We start from the raw sequence: 16,207 nt of genomic DNA, 5'->3' as shown, positions 1-16,207 counted from the left end.
CTCATACCTCATTCCACAAACGACTGAATTGGTCGATTGTCAGCATCTCCAAAAACGACATATATCACTGCTCCAAAAGCAACATGACTGTTGCAGCGGAACAACGACACATGTATCAGACCTTAGTCATTCGGTCGTAATTTGGTTAGGTTCAGCAACTAAAACTTCTTGGTTAGGTTTAGGAAAACACTGTGGTTTGTGTGTGTGTGTGTGTGTGTGTGTGTGTATGTATATATATATATATATATATATATATATATATATATATACACATATATAGTTGTGGTAAAAAATATCAGTGGAAGGCAGTGGTGATATAGGTAGCAATCCCGAGCGACAGCAACATCCGGAAGAAGATACGCGAGAAGCTCGAGAAATACCAAGGGCTGACAGGAGAAGATGTGGAGAGTGAAGGCAGATTCCAGGAACAACATCCAAGATCTCTGTCCAGAAGAGTGCAGTTATAGGAACAGCTAAGATGCTGCGCAGAACCTTCAAGCTCCCAGGCCTCTGGTAGAGGACCCGAGCTTGGATGAGGGAGGAAGAATACAAGACCACATATACAAAATGTTACATATACATACAACCTCATTTGTTTAACCATTATAGAAAGTGATTTGTAATGAAGGAAAATAGGTTTAGAAAGTCTCAGTTCCTGTGCAAAAAAACCTATATGTGACTGGTATGTAACTTACCCTAAAATCAGTCTCACTTTTACATTTCCCCTCCACTCTCTGGGTATTAAACTGAAGGTTCTGTATTTCCTGAAAGGTTCAACATTTTGTTTGAATTTAAGAGTAATAAATACATTGTTGGAACAACATGTTTTCATTGTTAGAATGGGCGTGTGTTTGGAGTTAAGCATTGGTTGCCAGTCAAAATCATAAGGGTTGGGCTGTTTTATTTTAGAGGGGATGTAGCTTGTTTGCAGGCTATAAAATGCCTGGCATGATAAAACAACACTCATGAATGACAACATACTCTATTATTAAGAGTTCATTGACATTATTATTTAAGTGTGACCTCTTTTATTTCCATATAGGACTAGCTGATGCCTGATGGACATAAAGATCCCACAGTAAAAGCATTATCATATTTAAAGCACCTGTCCTTTCCATTAAGAAGTAGAGAAAAACAGCAGTGGATTGGCTGGTGTGTTTACACACGCAAACACACACACACACATGCATGTGCACATGCACATTGAGGGTCTGGGCCTGCACAACTGAACTGACGACAGCAGGCAGGACTTCAAAAGGTGAGACATCCCATAACTCACATCAGTCTCCTGGCGATCCTTGATTTTTCCAACCAATCATACTTTAAGAATGTTGAGGGGAAACAACTCCAGCTGAATGACAAGTTCCTCAGAGTTGTGGCTCTCCCCCTCTGAAACTGGGTCTCCACAACTGTGTGTGGTGTGTGTCATCTTATTGAACATGATGTTCCATTGCAGATTGGACTTGCTTTTACTCAAACTGATTAAATCGATTTTCCGCAAAGAGACAATAAGTTTGGTGTTCGGTCATGTTTGATATTTTGCGCTTACTGTATACTGTAGTTGTTCCTCATTAGACACACTGCATTTCCATCTGCCTGTTTTTATACACATTTTAAATTTGCCCATAAAAAAGTTTATGGCATCAGTTAAAGCAGAATTTGACAAGTGCAGTGGAAGATGAAGTACAGATTACGCCATGTGACTCAGCGACTGATCACACCAAGACGAGTTCCGAGAAATGTTTTGCCAGCAAAACCATTGTTTTCCTATGGTATGGTGCACCTAGCACGTGCTCTGCATTTCACATTGTTCTAGCAGTTTTTAGGAACTGAAGTATACTTTTCAGGGTTAGAGTTTCAAGAGTTGCAAGGGAAGTCACAGAGCACTTCTTTTTCCATGAATTACATTTGACTGCCCTGTTGCAGCCCCACTCCACAGGCAACATAAATTAAACACTATTTAGCCCGACATAATTTTCTGAGGCACTTTTGAGGCTGCTGTACCTTTAGCGACAAGTCTCTGTGTGATTGGTGCCTTTCACATCCACTGAAGCAATTGGCTGTGTCTGAAATCTCTTCATTGTTCGCACATTCACTTTTCCCTATATACAGGACACTCAATAGTTTCTAGCCACTGTGCTGTGTCATGTCTGCTGCACCAGCAAAATACGCATAATCTAAATCTCATCTAAATGGTAACTGTCTCACCTGAAAAAAAAAGATAATACAATGACATATGACAGTCCTACGGTGAAAATTCCAACAGCTTTCAGCCAAGCTCTACAGTTACTGCCAGGTGTTTCTGTACCGCCTCTCTTACAACAATGTGAAGTGATTCTCAGAATCAATGAAGTGATTTACAACTGGTTAAGGCAGCATTTTGGTGAATATTATTTGTGAGTGACAGTGGACTTTAATACTCTGATTGGCCAAATAAAAAATGATTGACAGTTGCACTGCCCATTGAAATTCTCCGTTCTGCAGAGACACCCTAATAAACAGACTCGCCTCACTTGTTAAGGTTGCTAAGTTATGCTTGGACAATGCTGTTTGAGGGATAGGTTTAGTGTGGTCGTGCACCTATTTAGTGACCACACTATTACTTAACTGTTGCTATTGCTATTATTATCTATTTTTTATATATATATATCATCACAGCCAATCAGAGCCAAACCAATCCATAGCAGTCAACTGTCGCTCTAATCCTTGAAATGTGAAATTTGAACCTGACTGTGGCATGCATGAAAGTGGAATTTCATTGATGTTTTTCTTATATCCAATAGGCTGGTGAGTTCAAACGCCTGTGCAAAAACAAGCGGATCTGTGCCTATAGCCGTAAATTCTAAATAATCAACTTTTATTTCGATATCATACTCACATTTCACATTCACAGCATCTCCCAAGGTGGCTGCCTGAAATCTTTGATGCCAACCCAGGAAAAGCTACAATTTCCTGCCTCAGGCAGATTTACTGATTTCACTAAATAGACAGATTTACAACACTTCCCAACTGAACCTTTAGCAGTCTACGAATGTCATCTTAGGATAAGCAGGCTGGCCTGCACTGTTGAAGTGAAACGCAGGATCATGTTCCTCAGATGGTGGGAAGTACAGCCTGTTACACCAACGGAGAGAAAATACATTTCAATATGTTTTGAAAAATATGAGCTTCTCAAAATGTGCTCAACTCCTTCTTGCCAATAGTTGTCACTTCCAAGATGGGATAAATCATCAAACCTTCAGTTTCCTTTTTTCAAAGTGTCATTCAGCTGCTGTTTAGCCACAATCCTTAATCTGTTCACTGTATAAAATATATTTCTCTTTCATCTTTTTTTTATCCCACCAAATGTTGAGCAGAGACTTTAAGGATTACGATAGATAATTGCGTTGGAACCCACGCTACAATGAAAAACAGCTTTAAATTATGAAGGGTGGTTCATAGTAAGGATATCCTTGAATGTGTGATCATCCCTGTAGGGGACTAGTTTGCATGCTGGGAAGAGATTCTAAGTGGCTCTGGAATCAAGCCTATAGATGAAATAATCAGGTAATAACGAAATATAAAAGTGCAAAGTTCAGAATTCTTCTCTTACTGTTTTCTTAGGATTTTATAAGTTCATAGTACCTGTCACAAGCTGGCCAAGTCAGCAGCCGTCAAGAGTGAACTATTGCTGTGATTCACTTCCAGAATCAATTTCATTTTTTTAGCTGTCTGTCAGCAATCAACTCACTGGAGAAACATTTTGTTTCTATGTATTTTTGTATTCCCCTGCTGTTGAGTCATGTCCATAAATGCCATGGCAGCACACGGTGTTCGCAATGCTACAGGTCGCCTTTGAGATATTTGTTATAGTTGAATAAGGTGCACTTTCTGTTCCTCTGGCCAACAGGCCACCCACTCAAAGCATTCCTCTAGTCATGACAGTGCACAGCGGGGTTCCTGTAACTGTTTTTAGTGAGCTCTGTACTGCAGTTCTGCTGCTTCAGGTAGTTTATAGAGCAGAGGGGAGATTGACAGGAGAGATTGGACAGATAAAAAGTGGATGGCAGATTTTGAAACCGCAGAGTAACAATGTTATGTGTCTTGGTCCACCACAATCTAAGGTGATCCAAAGCCTCTAAGGTATTTTCATATTTTCAGACACCCATATCTGCACCAACGCTGTGTTTTAATGAGCCTATGACTTTGTGTAAAAGCATGGGCTTGTTAAATGGTTCATGACCAATCCGTTTTCAGCCAGTCTCCTGCTCCTTCTGCACAAACTTTACAACATGTGAGAAAGGCAGTCTGGGAGTGAGAGCAGACAATGGATCACCCATCTGTACTTGGCTAACAATTTTCTAATCACTGTCAGTTTCACTATGCCAAAGGCAAAATACATGGCTTGACATCGATGACTGAGGTGAGGCCAAACATGCCATGTAGTTCAAGAGAGCAAAAGAACTGATTATCTGGACAGGTTTTCTAAAGGAATGTAATTTGGGGTATATGTTTGTAGTTTTGGCCATCATTTGGGTTAACTTTGTACTCAGTAAATAGCAGAGATCTGGGAAAGTGCCAACATTAGTCTGAAAGGGAAAAAACATGAGCAATCAGATGATCAGACAGGATGTAAATAAGCCAACAGTTTAGTCAGAATATATCAAAAGCCTTATTTTGAGGTTAAAAATGATAGTGCCCAGACAACTATGTGTACACAAAACTATGGCAAGTATCGTCTGTGAATGCTGAAAACAGGAAAACTGTGTGTAAACTGGACGTAAGCTGTGATAGATGTTTACTGACAGTTGGGGTTGTAGTGTGTTGTCTCATAGATTGACTGCTCATATTGTCCCATGAGACCTCTTTTTACCAATGTTGCCTTGTTAAGATATCTCAGTTGCTCCAATCATCCGTACATTTGACGAATGCTTCAGATCTATGTAGTTCACTGAGACTGTCCTCACAAATTGTGCAATGGCATTGGTCATCAGATGGTTTGGATGGTTGACTGCACAAAGGATCAGACTTTGACACCAGAGAGCAAGGTTTGCATCTCATCCACTGACAGTTTTGGTTTCTTTTCAGCATGATCCCAACCATTCCTTAGTTTAAGGAAAGTTAAATGAACTAAACCAAATCTTAAATAATAGGTTCTCCATCTCACTGCAATACTCACATGCATTACATAAGTTGAGGGAGTTATTGGTTGCTTTTTAACCAATGTTGTCTGGAAGCCTCAGCAGTCTGAGTTGGTCAAACGGAGTAGCTATCTTCTGAAGTCATGGTCTTTTCATTTCAAAATTCCCTTTTCATGCGTCCCCAGACAGTGTTTCTTCACTGAGCCCTAACAGAGGGAGATGTTAGTTGCATTGCAAGGACAATACACTGGCAGTAAACTTAAATGTGACTACCAGGACTGAGACTGTCAGAATTGTTGTATTAGCTTTGGCTAGACTATGAAGGGATCTTTTGGCAGTCACACCCTTGTTCACACATACAAACTCAAACACTGACTCCAACATTGCAATGCCACCCAGCAATTCAAGACTCAAAGGTTGCCCAGCAGCCTAACCTGCTGTTGACTAACATTCACATTGTTTTGCAGATATGAGAGCAACAACCCAGAGACACCCGATCACAGCCAATTCTACTCCAACGTACAGTAACTACGTTAAGCACTTTAACAAATTTTGGAAAAAGCACATCATATCGGTCAACAGGTTCCCAGTTCAACATGACATAAGTTGAATGAGGTACCGGGATTTGAAAAAGAAAATTGGTTACTCAGTAACTTGTTCTTCAGACATTAACTACTTACAGGAGAAAACTAGAGTGGCACCCAGTAGAGCGCATACCCCGCCAGGGCCTAACAGTCCCCTTTATCCCCATAAAAATGTACATACTCATACATACTAGCAACCTAAATACTGATGATTTTTTTCATCAAGGTGTATGTATTATTCCCTGATAACAAAACTGTCGGAAAACACCCTATCTTGCAATGTTAGTAAAAGTATAAAAAAAATCAGTGATCAATCTCTTTTCTCACCAAAAGGGGTCTTTTCTGGGCCAAGACCCATCTTCTTTTCAAGTTTCATGGAAATCTTTTCAGTAGTTTTTGTGTAATCCTGCTGACCAACCAACCAACCAACAAACGGACATGGGTGAAAACATAACCTACTTGGCGGAGGTAATTGCTGCAAACAACATGCTAAATGCAAAACATCAGGGAAGAGCGAGAAAACCATTATCTGTATCTGCTAAACCAACTAGATTATCTCTATCCGTATCAGTACTCGGCAGGGCTTTGACAGGACGTAGGTGGTGCTTAAACCAGATGTAGGTGTGTCTAACCTACAGAAGTTGATCAGAAGTTGCCATATTTATTATTTATTCAGAAAAATATTTGCATTTGTGTTAGCCACTAAGAAACAATGTCACTCTGTCAATGCGGGCACTATGCTCTATGCTGCGTATACCATTTTAGAAGTTAATGACAACAGCAAGCTTTGTCATCTAAGTTGGAAGACTTCTTGATTCAATATACAGAGCAATACAGTATATCCAGCTCAAGAAGCATGTTTTAGTACTGACTCACTCATTAAATCCCTATTGAAAAAGCACTACAGTGTTCTGCTTCAGCAGCCATGAGGTGGCATGTAAGAAGTAGGTAGCCAATCCGTTGATTTGTCCAGACCCAAGAATCGGAGCTCTTACAGTGAGATGTGACAGAAAAGTAAACACAGGAAATGGTTTAACCCCTCTCTGTCCTGTGTTTTTCTTGCTCTCTACTGTAGCTGAAGGGGAAAATAAAACGCTCCCATGCTGTTTTCTCCTATTTTTCCAGCCACACGCAAATTGAATTTGTGCCAATTTGTTTGTAAAAACTAGAGCACAACCAGCAGACCGTTTTTATAAGTGTGTTTTAGTTAGCCTCATAAAGGCCTGCAGTATGAGACAGTTGTGGTAAACATGGCCAATACGGTAGTTAGTATATTCATCAATCCAAACTGAATAGCTAATGTTGCGAAATAAGACAGACTGTAACTGTATATGAAGATTGATGTTAGTCGCGATTTCCCATTTAGGACAGAACTTGTTCAGATATTGAGAGAATTACTTAACATATTTCCAAACTGTGAAGGTACAAACACTCATTCCTTTTGATACGCCTCCTTAAACGCGAGACAGATATTCCAACCAGCAATTAATATGCTAAGTGGTGCAAAGCCTCACAATGTCACTTTTCATTTACATCCCCGGCACTGTTTATATCTTTCACTCGTGTGTCAGTCTCTGCACTGGGTAAACACCTCTCTCTGACAGCTGCTGCACACCTTCTTTTCATCCTCAGGCTCTCTCTCTTTGACTCCATGGCACTTGGCCTTCTGTTTACCAGCTGGTGACACAGGCCGGGGTCGACATAGGTGACCACCTCAGAGCACCCATCACTCACACATACAGTGCACATATTCACACACACATGCAGGCACACACAAGGGGGAGAGCTCCTGTGGAGGAAGGGCGCAGGTGACCACCTCGGGGCGTCCATCACTTCACACACACATATTGTATAAATACACACAGACAGGCACTGCTTGTGTAGCAGAGGGTCACGGATGACCACCTCAGAGCAACCCATCACTTCACACACCTTTACTTCACACACACGCACACACACACACACACACACACACACACACAGGCTCGGCTTTTCCAAGCAGAGGGTTTTTCCCTTTACACTGAAAGGCACACCTCGGTGGCCAAATGCCCTTTTGACGTAGGCAGTGCCAGCTGGGAAAACATAGCTAGCTGCATGTGTCACCACCAGGCTAGGCAGCAGGAAAGAAGCCCTGAAGAGGAGGTGGTGGTGGAGGAGGAGGTTGCATCCCTCGCATGTGAGAGGTCCAGGTGAATTAAGGTGTTATCTGATTCAGTGGTGTAGTGGTGTGATGGTAGGTAGGTAAACTAGAAATAGAATTGCTCCATTACATGTAAAATAAAAAATAAGAATACTTACAGTAGGTAACACTACAGAACTAATAACACCAAACAGTTACATTATGTTACAACTACATTATTATATACACAAATCCAGGGAATTACCGCCCATTACTGCATCTCCCTACAATATCCACGCCAATGAAACTGGTCTTTAATGAGTAACCTTTAATTGATTATGCTAGCTGGTTAGTACAGTAACGTTAGTATCTTATACAGTACTTGCTCAAGCAATTTGCTAAAAACTTGCTTGAGGATGTGGAACGACAACAAGGAAAAGGCAATTAATCTATTGCCTAGGTGATGGCACTGCCTTCAAAGTAAAAGTATGTGCATTTAATGTCATAGATTACATGGAACATTGTAAAATGACTGGCTTCAGCCTATATCTCCAAGGTGGACAGTGGTTCATATATCTGGGTCTGCTATTTTAAGTTTAGTGTACAGTAAATCCTCCCAGCTCAGAGATGGATATGTGTATCAATTGTCTGAATAAATGTTGGCAAAGTATGTTTCTGAAACGCACGGATGTTGAACCGTTACTTTTCTTTAAGTTGAGTTTTCAATTTTAAGTTATGACAGTGTTGTGCTTGTCTGGTGAGGTTTAAGCACAAATAACACTTGATTATGGTGAGGAGAAGATCATGTCTGGCTCTTCTGGTTCTCGCCACGGACACAGCTGGAAAATGTCCCGACTACTCATTAAAAATACAGTTGTGCTGCCTCTAACAGGGCTACAAATCAGTGGTCTCTTGTTAAAAATATCCACTTATATACATTATTTGCAAATATTTCTTTTATAAATACAAATACAGTCTTAAAATATAATACATTTGTATTGAATTTTATTTATTTTACAAGCTTTTGTTATGAGCAGACAATTGTGAAAGTTTGGATAAAAGATACATAATTGTTTTTTGGCCAGAATTCATTTTATAATGATTTTGCATACACTAAGAATTGTATATTGTAAATTTGTTTCATGCAAGAGTTTAACTTCATCTTTATTTTATTGTTTGTCTGTTTTTTAAGGCTTTGATACACACTTGTATGTGATTGTGTGTGTTGTTTTTATAACCTTGTTGCATGGTCAAGACAACGATTATGCAAAACTTGGGTGAGGTAGACCTACAGTAGAGGTGGGAAAAAAAACTTTAAGCTAAAAACTGGTGTATGGAATCCGCTGGGAAAAAGTGGGTGGACAGGCAGTGAGTGTGTAACACTCTACTCCCTCATCATCTAGGTCATCAAAGTGCCCTTGAACATCCATCTGCACCAGTAAAGTTGGCTGAATGGACTGTAGATCTGTTTCAGCGTGGCACTGAACATGCTGTTCTTTTTGCCTGTCTGTTGTGTGATCCATATCCTGATTAATGCTGTCAAATGTTTCTGACCCTGCCTGTGTCTGAACACTCAGTCAATAATATCCCACTGTTACACATGTTTGATATCTTTTGAAAGGAGAGATTTTCACTAACACACGCTGACAGCATTGCTGCCCTTGAAAATAAATAAAAAATCGGCACTAGAACTCTGTAAAACAGCACCTGACACCTTTTCACTTTCCCCGACAGGCCCTAAATGTACATACAAAACTGTACTTAATGTGTGTGTTGTGGCCGAGCAAAGCAGTGCAGTGCATTTGTTTTACATTTTGTCAAGATGCCTGTTTACTGAGCTGCAGAGAGCTGCTGTCTAATGTCAAGTTGCATTAATCTGCCCTTTCAAAAGTAGACCGAAGAGGCATATCACCTTACTGTATACATGTAGCCTAAGGGAGGTTCAGCAGAGCGTCCTTATCTCACCCCGAAGTAGTTTTAAAAAATGTTTAAATCACAAAGTTAACATTTGTTCAACTGTCTCATTTTGTAAGCCGAAGAAAACTGAAGCTAAATCCTATCAAAGCTAAAGAGTTTGGAGATTTTTATAATAGTAAGCAAAGCAAAGTTACTCTTAATTAAAGAGTCAAGCAGGCAAGTACAACCCTAAACTATTAATTATTACATTTCAATTAATATCTTCTCATATCAGAGAAGCTTCTTCTCAATTTGAACCGAAATCATTGGGTGCATTTTTAACCAGAATGTCCCACTGTCTGCCTTTCTCTTTGTCACAGAAACCCTGTTGAGCTTTGTGGATGACATCTTGTCTGGAGCCAGGTCTCCATGTGTGATGTTAGGGGACATCCCCAACCTCCTGTCCTCCTCCATCAGCATGATCATTCGCTGCTTGGAGCCTGACACCACATACATGTAAGTTACACTTTTTTTTCACATGTACACTGAACAACCTGATCTGAACTAAACTAAGAAAGTACCAGATCTCAGAACAAAAGCAACTAAAGCATTCTCCATCTTGTTCTGTTTGTGCAAATTTCATTGCTGGACTGTTTATACATTTAGAAACTTCTGTACTATTTACTAATATCAGGTTTTGAGTTTGTATTGTGTTCTCAATGAAAATGTGACACAATTAAGTATGCTATATAGTATAAATCAGAATGTATACTATAAACACTTGATTTTTGACTGTGCAGCTGATGTAGCTGCCCCACAATGCATTGCACAAAGACAAATGGAGGAGCTAGCCTCCTCACAGCTGGAAGTGATTACATTAACTGTGGTGAGACAACTCCAGGGAGACCATAGAGAACAAACAAAAATCATCTTTGGAGAAACATTTGGTTTTCTTTTCATGAAGTTTAATTGGAAGTGTCATTTCCAAGTCACACTTTTGATTGACATTTTGGATCACTTTCTGTCAGAAAAAAACTGTAACGTATGCTGATTACTACGAAAGCAGTATAGCTTTTATAAAGATAAGTAGTATATAGTATACATAAATAGTATGTAGTGTCGAATTGGGACCAAGCAAACATTTATTTGCCACAAACAGGATGTACTCCTGTACAGACATTAGCTGTAGCTTGCAACATCCAAACTGGTTGCTGTGCATTTGTAATGTGTGTAGCACAAAGTTAGCACAAAGTTAGCAGTGGGAAATACATCCTATCAAATGTGCCTGGTTTAAAAAAGCAGTTAGCTTGCACATTTGGACGTTTTTTAGCCTGCAGACCAAAAACAGCCAATTAAAACTGGAAGAATATTTTTTTTCCTTGTGTTGTTTGTGCAACTTTGGCTGCTCGAATTTTTTAAGAAACTTTATAGGCAAAACTATATTTATGCCGTTGTTTTTTGGTGTAGGTTTTTTTTTAGCACTCTGTGCTTAGTGAGGCTACTTAATCACTTCGCCAGCTGTTAGCTCTGTCTTTTAAGAACATTTTAATTGATCTTATGTAACCATGCATCAGATAGCAAATATATCATTTCTTTATTTCCTAAAACAAAGAAGGCCTACTCACAGCCAACTGTAGTCTTTAGGGATGAATGAGGGGAACTACAGGCTAAATTATAAGTTCATGACCACAATATCTTTCCACATGCATGTATAGTCGTTCAGGAAAGAGTTAATTTATTTGCAAGTGATGTCCTCACAGACTGCACCGAATGTGCTGGATGTGACACCTTTACTGACCATGGTAATTTAGGGTTATTTCAGAGCTAGGCATTAGAGTAAGGGTTGCAGCTAAGGTAAGATTTGGTCTAGTAGGCTATTAAGTGATAGCACAAAGAGTTTGAATCAGGATAATATTGGGTAATTCGGGGGGTATTTCAGGTTAAAGTAAGACATTACAAAAACTGGATTTCATTGCACGTTATTTCAAATATTTCAGTATTCTGTCTGTGTTTGTGTATGCTCGAGTAAAGAAGTTGAACAATGTGATGCAGTTGCCAAGATGTAGTTCTTTCTCTGAGCACACACACAGATACACACACCGGATGCTCAGATGTTCTCATACACATGCTGACACTTATCTCACAGACAGCCTGCCAGAGGGGGAAGCCACACACACCTCGTAGAGGGGGAAAAGAAACAGAGTAAGGTGGAGAGAAAGAAATAAAGAAGCAGGGGCGAATTGTGGGGTCGAGACGGAGTGAGAAAAAGATCAAGAGGGAGGTACAGCGGAAAAGAGTGTACGAGCAAAACAAAAGAGAAGAAAAAAAGGGGGCAAGAGGCCCGAGGACGGAGCCCCTTCAAACAGTTTTGATGTATGTGAGCTGAGTGAGCAGCTACACATGCCCTTTTAATCCAAGCATCAGCGGGGCTCCTGCTCGCTCTATCCTGTCTGGCAGCTCATTCATCTCTCCGAGCCAAGGCCTGGTCTCTCCCTTCAGGGCGCTGCACACTCCTTATATTTTCAGAGCCCTCACAAAGCTTGAGATCGGTGCCCTGTAGAGGAAAAAAATTTGTCTTGGGAGAAGTATGTACACGCTATTATGTAAGCATGACACAGAAAACACACTCTGCAGCTGCAAGTTAAGTCTTTGAAGACGCTGGAAAGGTTTTATGCTCAAAATGTATCAAGTCTCTTCACGCAGTGTGCATAACTGTAGTCCATTAATGTTTTTATCTTTAAATGCAATTATTAATAAATGCTCTTATACACTGTATATCCCGGCTGATAACAAAACATGTTATGCAATTGTTTATTTTCCTCCAGTTCTCTGCCCTCTGCTACTGTTTGTCAGGCTAAGTCCTCAGTGCTGCAGGTGGATGCAGTTTGTGTTTTGCTCACTAGGTGGAGATATTCATTCAGTGAAATTACTTTTTTTTATATTATTGTGAGTCTGGCTCCAGTGAAACTCCTGTATTGATAAAGCAGCCTCATATCTCCAACAAGAAAAGTCTTTTAATTGAATTAACAGCTGCATGAAATGTTGTTTGCAGTTGCTGAAGTGGTGCTACAGATTTATCAAACTCCATTACTGGAAAAATCTAAATAACTGGATTAGTTTTGTGAGAGAAAATTATTCACCCCTCACAATCAGCAGCAGATTTTCGTAACATTTTCATGTGTGTGCGTGTGTTTATGTGACTAGGTTCCGGCTCTGGGCAGTAGACAACACAGGGCGCCGCTCCAGTCCGAGTGAGGTCACCATCAAAACTCCCTGTCCAACTGTGGATGACGTCAAAGCACAAGGTGAGGACAGAAACACAGACTAAAGTCAGAAAGGTGAATCATCTTTCAGTACTGGTCACAGGTGGCTCACAGAGACGAGCCTCATGCTCAAACTGCACATAAAAGTTGAATTTACATTGTGCTTCTTTTATGTATTTCATTAGTTTTGACAGATTTAAATGGGTTGTTTACTGGATTAAAATGATTTTGTCAGTCAGCGATGCTGAGTCGAAGTTAAAAGAACTTAAAATTAGGGAGAAATGTGTTTTCAGTTTTCAAGCAACCAAATATAAGATAATTGAAAGGGCAGACTTTCGCTTCTTCTGTTGTTGAAGATCAATTCATAGAGTGAGCCATAAAGTCACAGACTTTTCCTCTCTGGAGTAGGACTGTTTATAGACACTGTATACTACAATTCCATGAGGATATTGACTGTAAAAATGTTTCATTCCGTATATTCATGAATGAAATATGATTCAGAGTTGAAATGTTTTGCCACTCTCTGCACCAGCGAGAGATTTATCGTGAAGATGTTATTGCGGAGCCTTGCAAAAGTGCTCCAGCCGGTGAAGTGTGACACTACTGGCTTTCGCTGTTGATTCTAGTCCCTGGAAACGTATGAATGGTGTGAAATACAATACTTCCACTCTATGGCTCTGTTCTGAAGAGATTTTAATGGCATTATTAACCAGGACAGGTAGATAAGTTACCAAACTGGTGATCCATGAAAAAACGATTTCCCATTAGAAGAAAATCTTCAACCTCTTTGGCTTTGGAGGGATATGTTAATGATTTATTAATTTTAAAATGTTATTGATGTGGAAATATGCATATAAAATGGCATCTGTTTTATTAATCTAAACTGCAAAGCGCTGCTGCAGTAGAAAAAGAAAAAGACATTACATTTTCACTAATGGAGACTTCATATATATGCCCTATGTTTGTACAGAGCTTCTGATGGGGAGTACTTATTGGAGAGAAAAGTTCTCCACCCATAGGAAGTAGCACGTCAAACCCTGACAGTGTCTCTGGAGTTTCAACACTTAGTTGGCAAATTGAATAGTCGAATGACTGCTTATGACATGACATGTATGTATTATGTTGAAGAAATACTAAAGTTAGTATGCTAAGCAGCTAGCCACGGCCTGCTCCGTCCCGGTCCAAAGCTCCCATGCTAGCAGTTTAAGCACCAACTGGTGGTCCGATTGACCTTCCCGACTGCTAGCTGCATGGCTAACTGAACTAACTGGCTAACAGCAGCTACAGTTAGCAGCAATTAGCAGTTATTCTGGTGATATGCTGCCCCCTATTTGTTTTGAGTATGAATTCGACAGGTGGCCAATTCCTATATATTACACCTTTGATATCTTTGGGTTTTGGGCGGTAGTACAAATTCAATAAGATGTTTCACCTTTCGCTTTGTGAAATTTTAAATTGGATTTTTCGCGCTTTTTTGACATTTTAGACCTCAAACAAAAAACATCTCAAAAACGTTTTGTGCAGCCTCTGAACGTGAAACATGCAGGGATGAACATGATATGCATGCATTTTATTTTAATAATTCCTTTTCAATATATATATATGTATATTTCACATATGCATCAAAACTTAGATGCTCCCTGTTACAGACCAAGTGATTAATCAAGAAAATAAATGCTAGATGAGGCAAGAAAAACAATATTTGTCAAGTTGTTGACCTCCATGTATGATTGTGTTTGATATTCCAGAAATAGCCGATAAGATCTATAACCTGTTCAATGGTTACACCAGTGGGAAGGAGCAGCAGACTGCCTACAATACTCTGATGGACCTTGGCGCTCCCACGCTCCACCGTGTGCTGTACCACTACAACCAGCGCTACGAGAGCTTCGGAGAATTTACCTGGCGGTGCGAGGATGAGCTAGGCCCCAGGTACAGTTGTCAGATTGTCAAGATTTTTTTGCCTTCGGAAAATAAAATGCGATTCTGTGGCTTGATTTGACAGTTTTTGCTTCAACACTGCAGTAGCTGAGGAAGGAAAAGTCAGAAGCAGTGAGACTATCAAACGTTTGGAATTCAGTCTGTATTTCAGAAGTGTCCACGTCTCGGATATGTAACCTCAGATCAGAAACACACATTCCTTCCAGCAAATTGATCATCAACTTTAGCTTGATGGCCAATTTATCAGAAGGACCCAACAATATACAAGTCTATGAGTCAGACTTTTACTGAATACCAAAAGACTGAGCCGTTTTGATAATGTGTTGACTGTGCTCACTGTAATCAGTCCCTGAAATTGCAGACTTATGTGATTTTGCCGACTCCATTCATGAGTTGTCCTCCCACCAAGAAAATTCAATCTGTTGTACTGAATTTATACAATTGACACTGACGTCCTCGAAACAATAACAGAACAGCCTGGCTGCAAGATTGAAGGCAAGTGGCAACTAGACAAGAGTCTGGGTTGGTTTGGTGTGAACGCCACTTTAAAGTGCTATTTGAACAGACAGTCCTCTTACCAGCAGTTTCAAATATGTTGGAAAAGCCAGACAGTTTTACTTTGCAGCCCATGAAAATGAAGCATATTGCTGAAAAGGACTGGACTAACATTACAGATATACTCTATAACTTAACTTATGTATTTAAGTTATGTTACGTATCTGATATAAGTAAAGTTGGAATACTGGACACTGGACATGAACAGTGGTCTCCTGGGTGAAAGTCATGTGTTTGTTTAACCATCCTGACTTACTGCAGTGCTGCTGTATTTACTACTGCAGCCACTAGAGGTCACCACCGGACAATGAACAGCAATATGGGTTGTAATAAGCTGCTTGTATTATCGACCTATATGGTTGTTTTTCTGACGAGGACAGGCTAGAAGTGTACTGTGTTGCACTCGGTTTTTGACGTTAAAAGTGTCAAAGACTGTTCAATCAAGAATGAAAAACGAGAGCTACAGAGGGAGAGAGAGGTTCAGTGGTCTGAACACCCCACAAGCAGATCTGATGGCACTGGCACCTTAACAACTGGGCAAAAAACGCACACCTGCACTCGATGCATTGCAGTGCCCGTCCCCATGTGTGTGTTCCTGTTTGTTGAATGTTGCTGTTCAAATGAGCTTCAGTAACTTAACCTTGCCCAGAGTGAGCTAACGTTAGCTTTTTTCTTAATTTTATAATATTCGCAGTCGGATTGACACATCTCCGCTACTGTACTCTGACC

General features: G+C 40.1%; 1 protein-coding gene across 5 annotated transcripts in view; it reads left to right on the top strand.

The window, feature by feature from the left end:
• The window catches only part of astn1 (astrotactin 1), a 427,741-nt gene that overhangs the window by 395,495 nt on the left and 16,039 nt on the right, over nt 1-16,207 (top strand). For all 5 annotated transcript variants that reach the window (XM_084369247.1, XM_084369246.1, XM_084369245.1 and 2 more), the window contains 3 exons: nt 10,100-10,235; nt 12,924-13,024; nt 14,731-14,914. In XM_084369247.1, the coding sequence (XP_084225373.1) occupies nt 10,100-10,235; nt 12,924-13,024; nt 14,731-14,914 (421 nt within the window). The remainder of the gene's footprint in view (nt 1-10,099; nt 10,236-12,923; nt 13,025-14,730; nt 14,915-16,207) is intronic.

This window comes from Pagrus pagrus (assembly GCF_965226575.1).
Source record: "Pagrus pagrus genome assembly, chromosome: 12".
NCBI lineage: Eukaryota > Metazoa > Chordata > Actinopteri > Spariformes > Sparidae > Pagrus > Pagrus pagrus.
The sequence above is the reverse complement of the archived record's forward strand: the minus strand, read 5'-3'. Positions and strand labels throughout refer to the sequence as shown.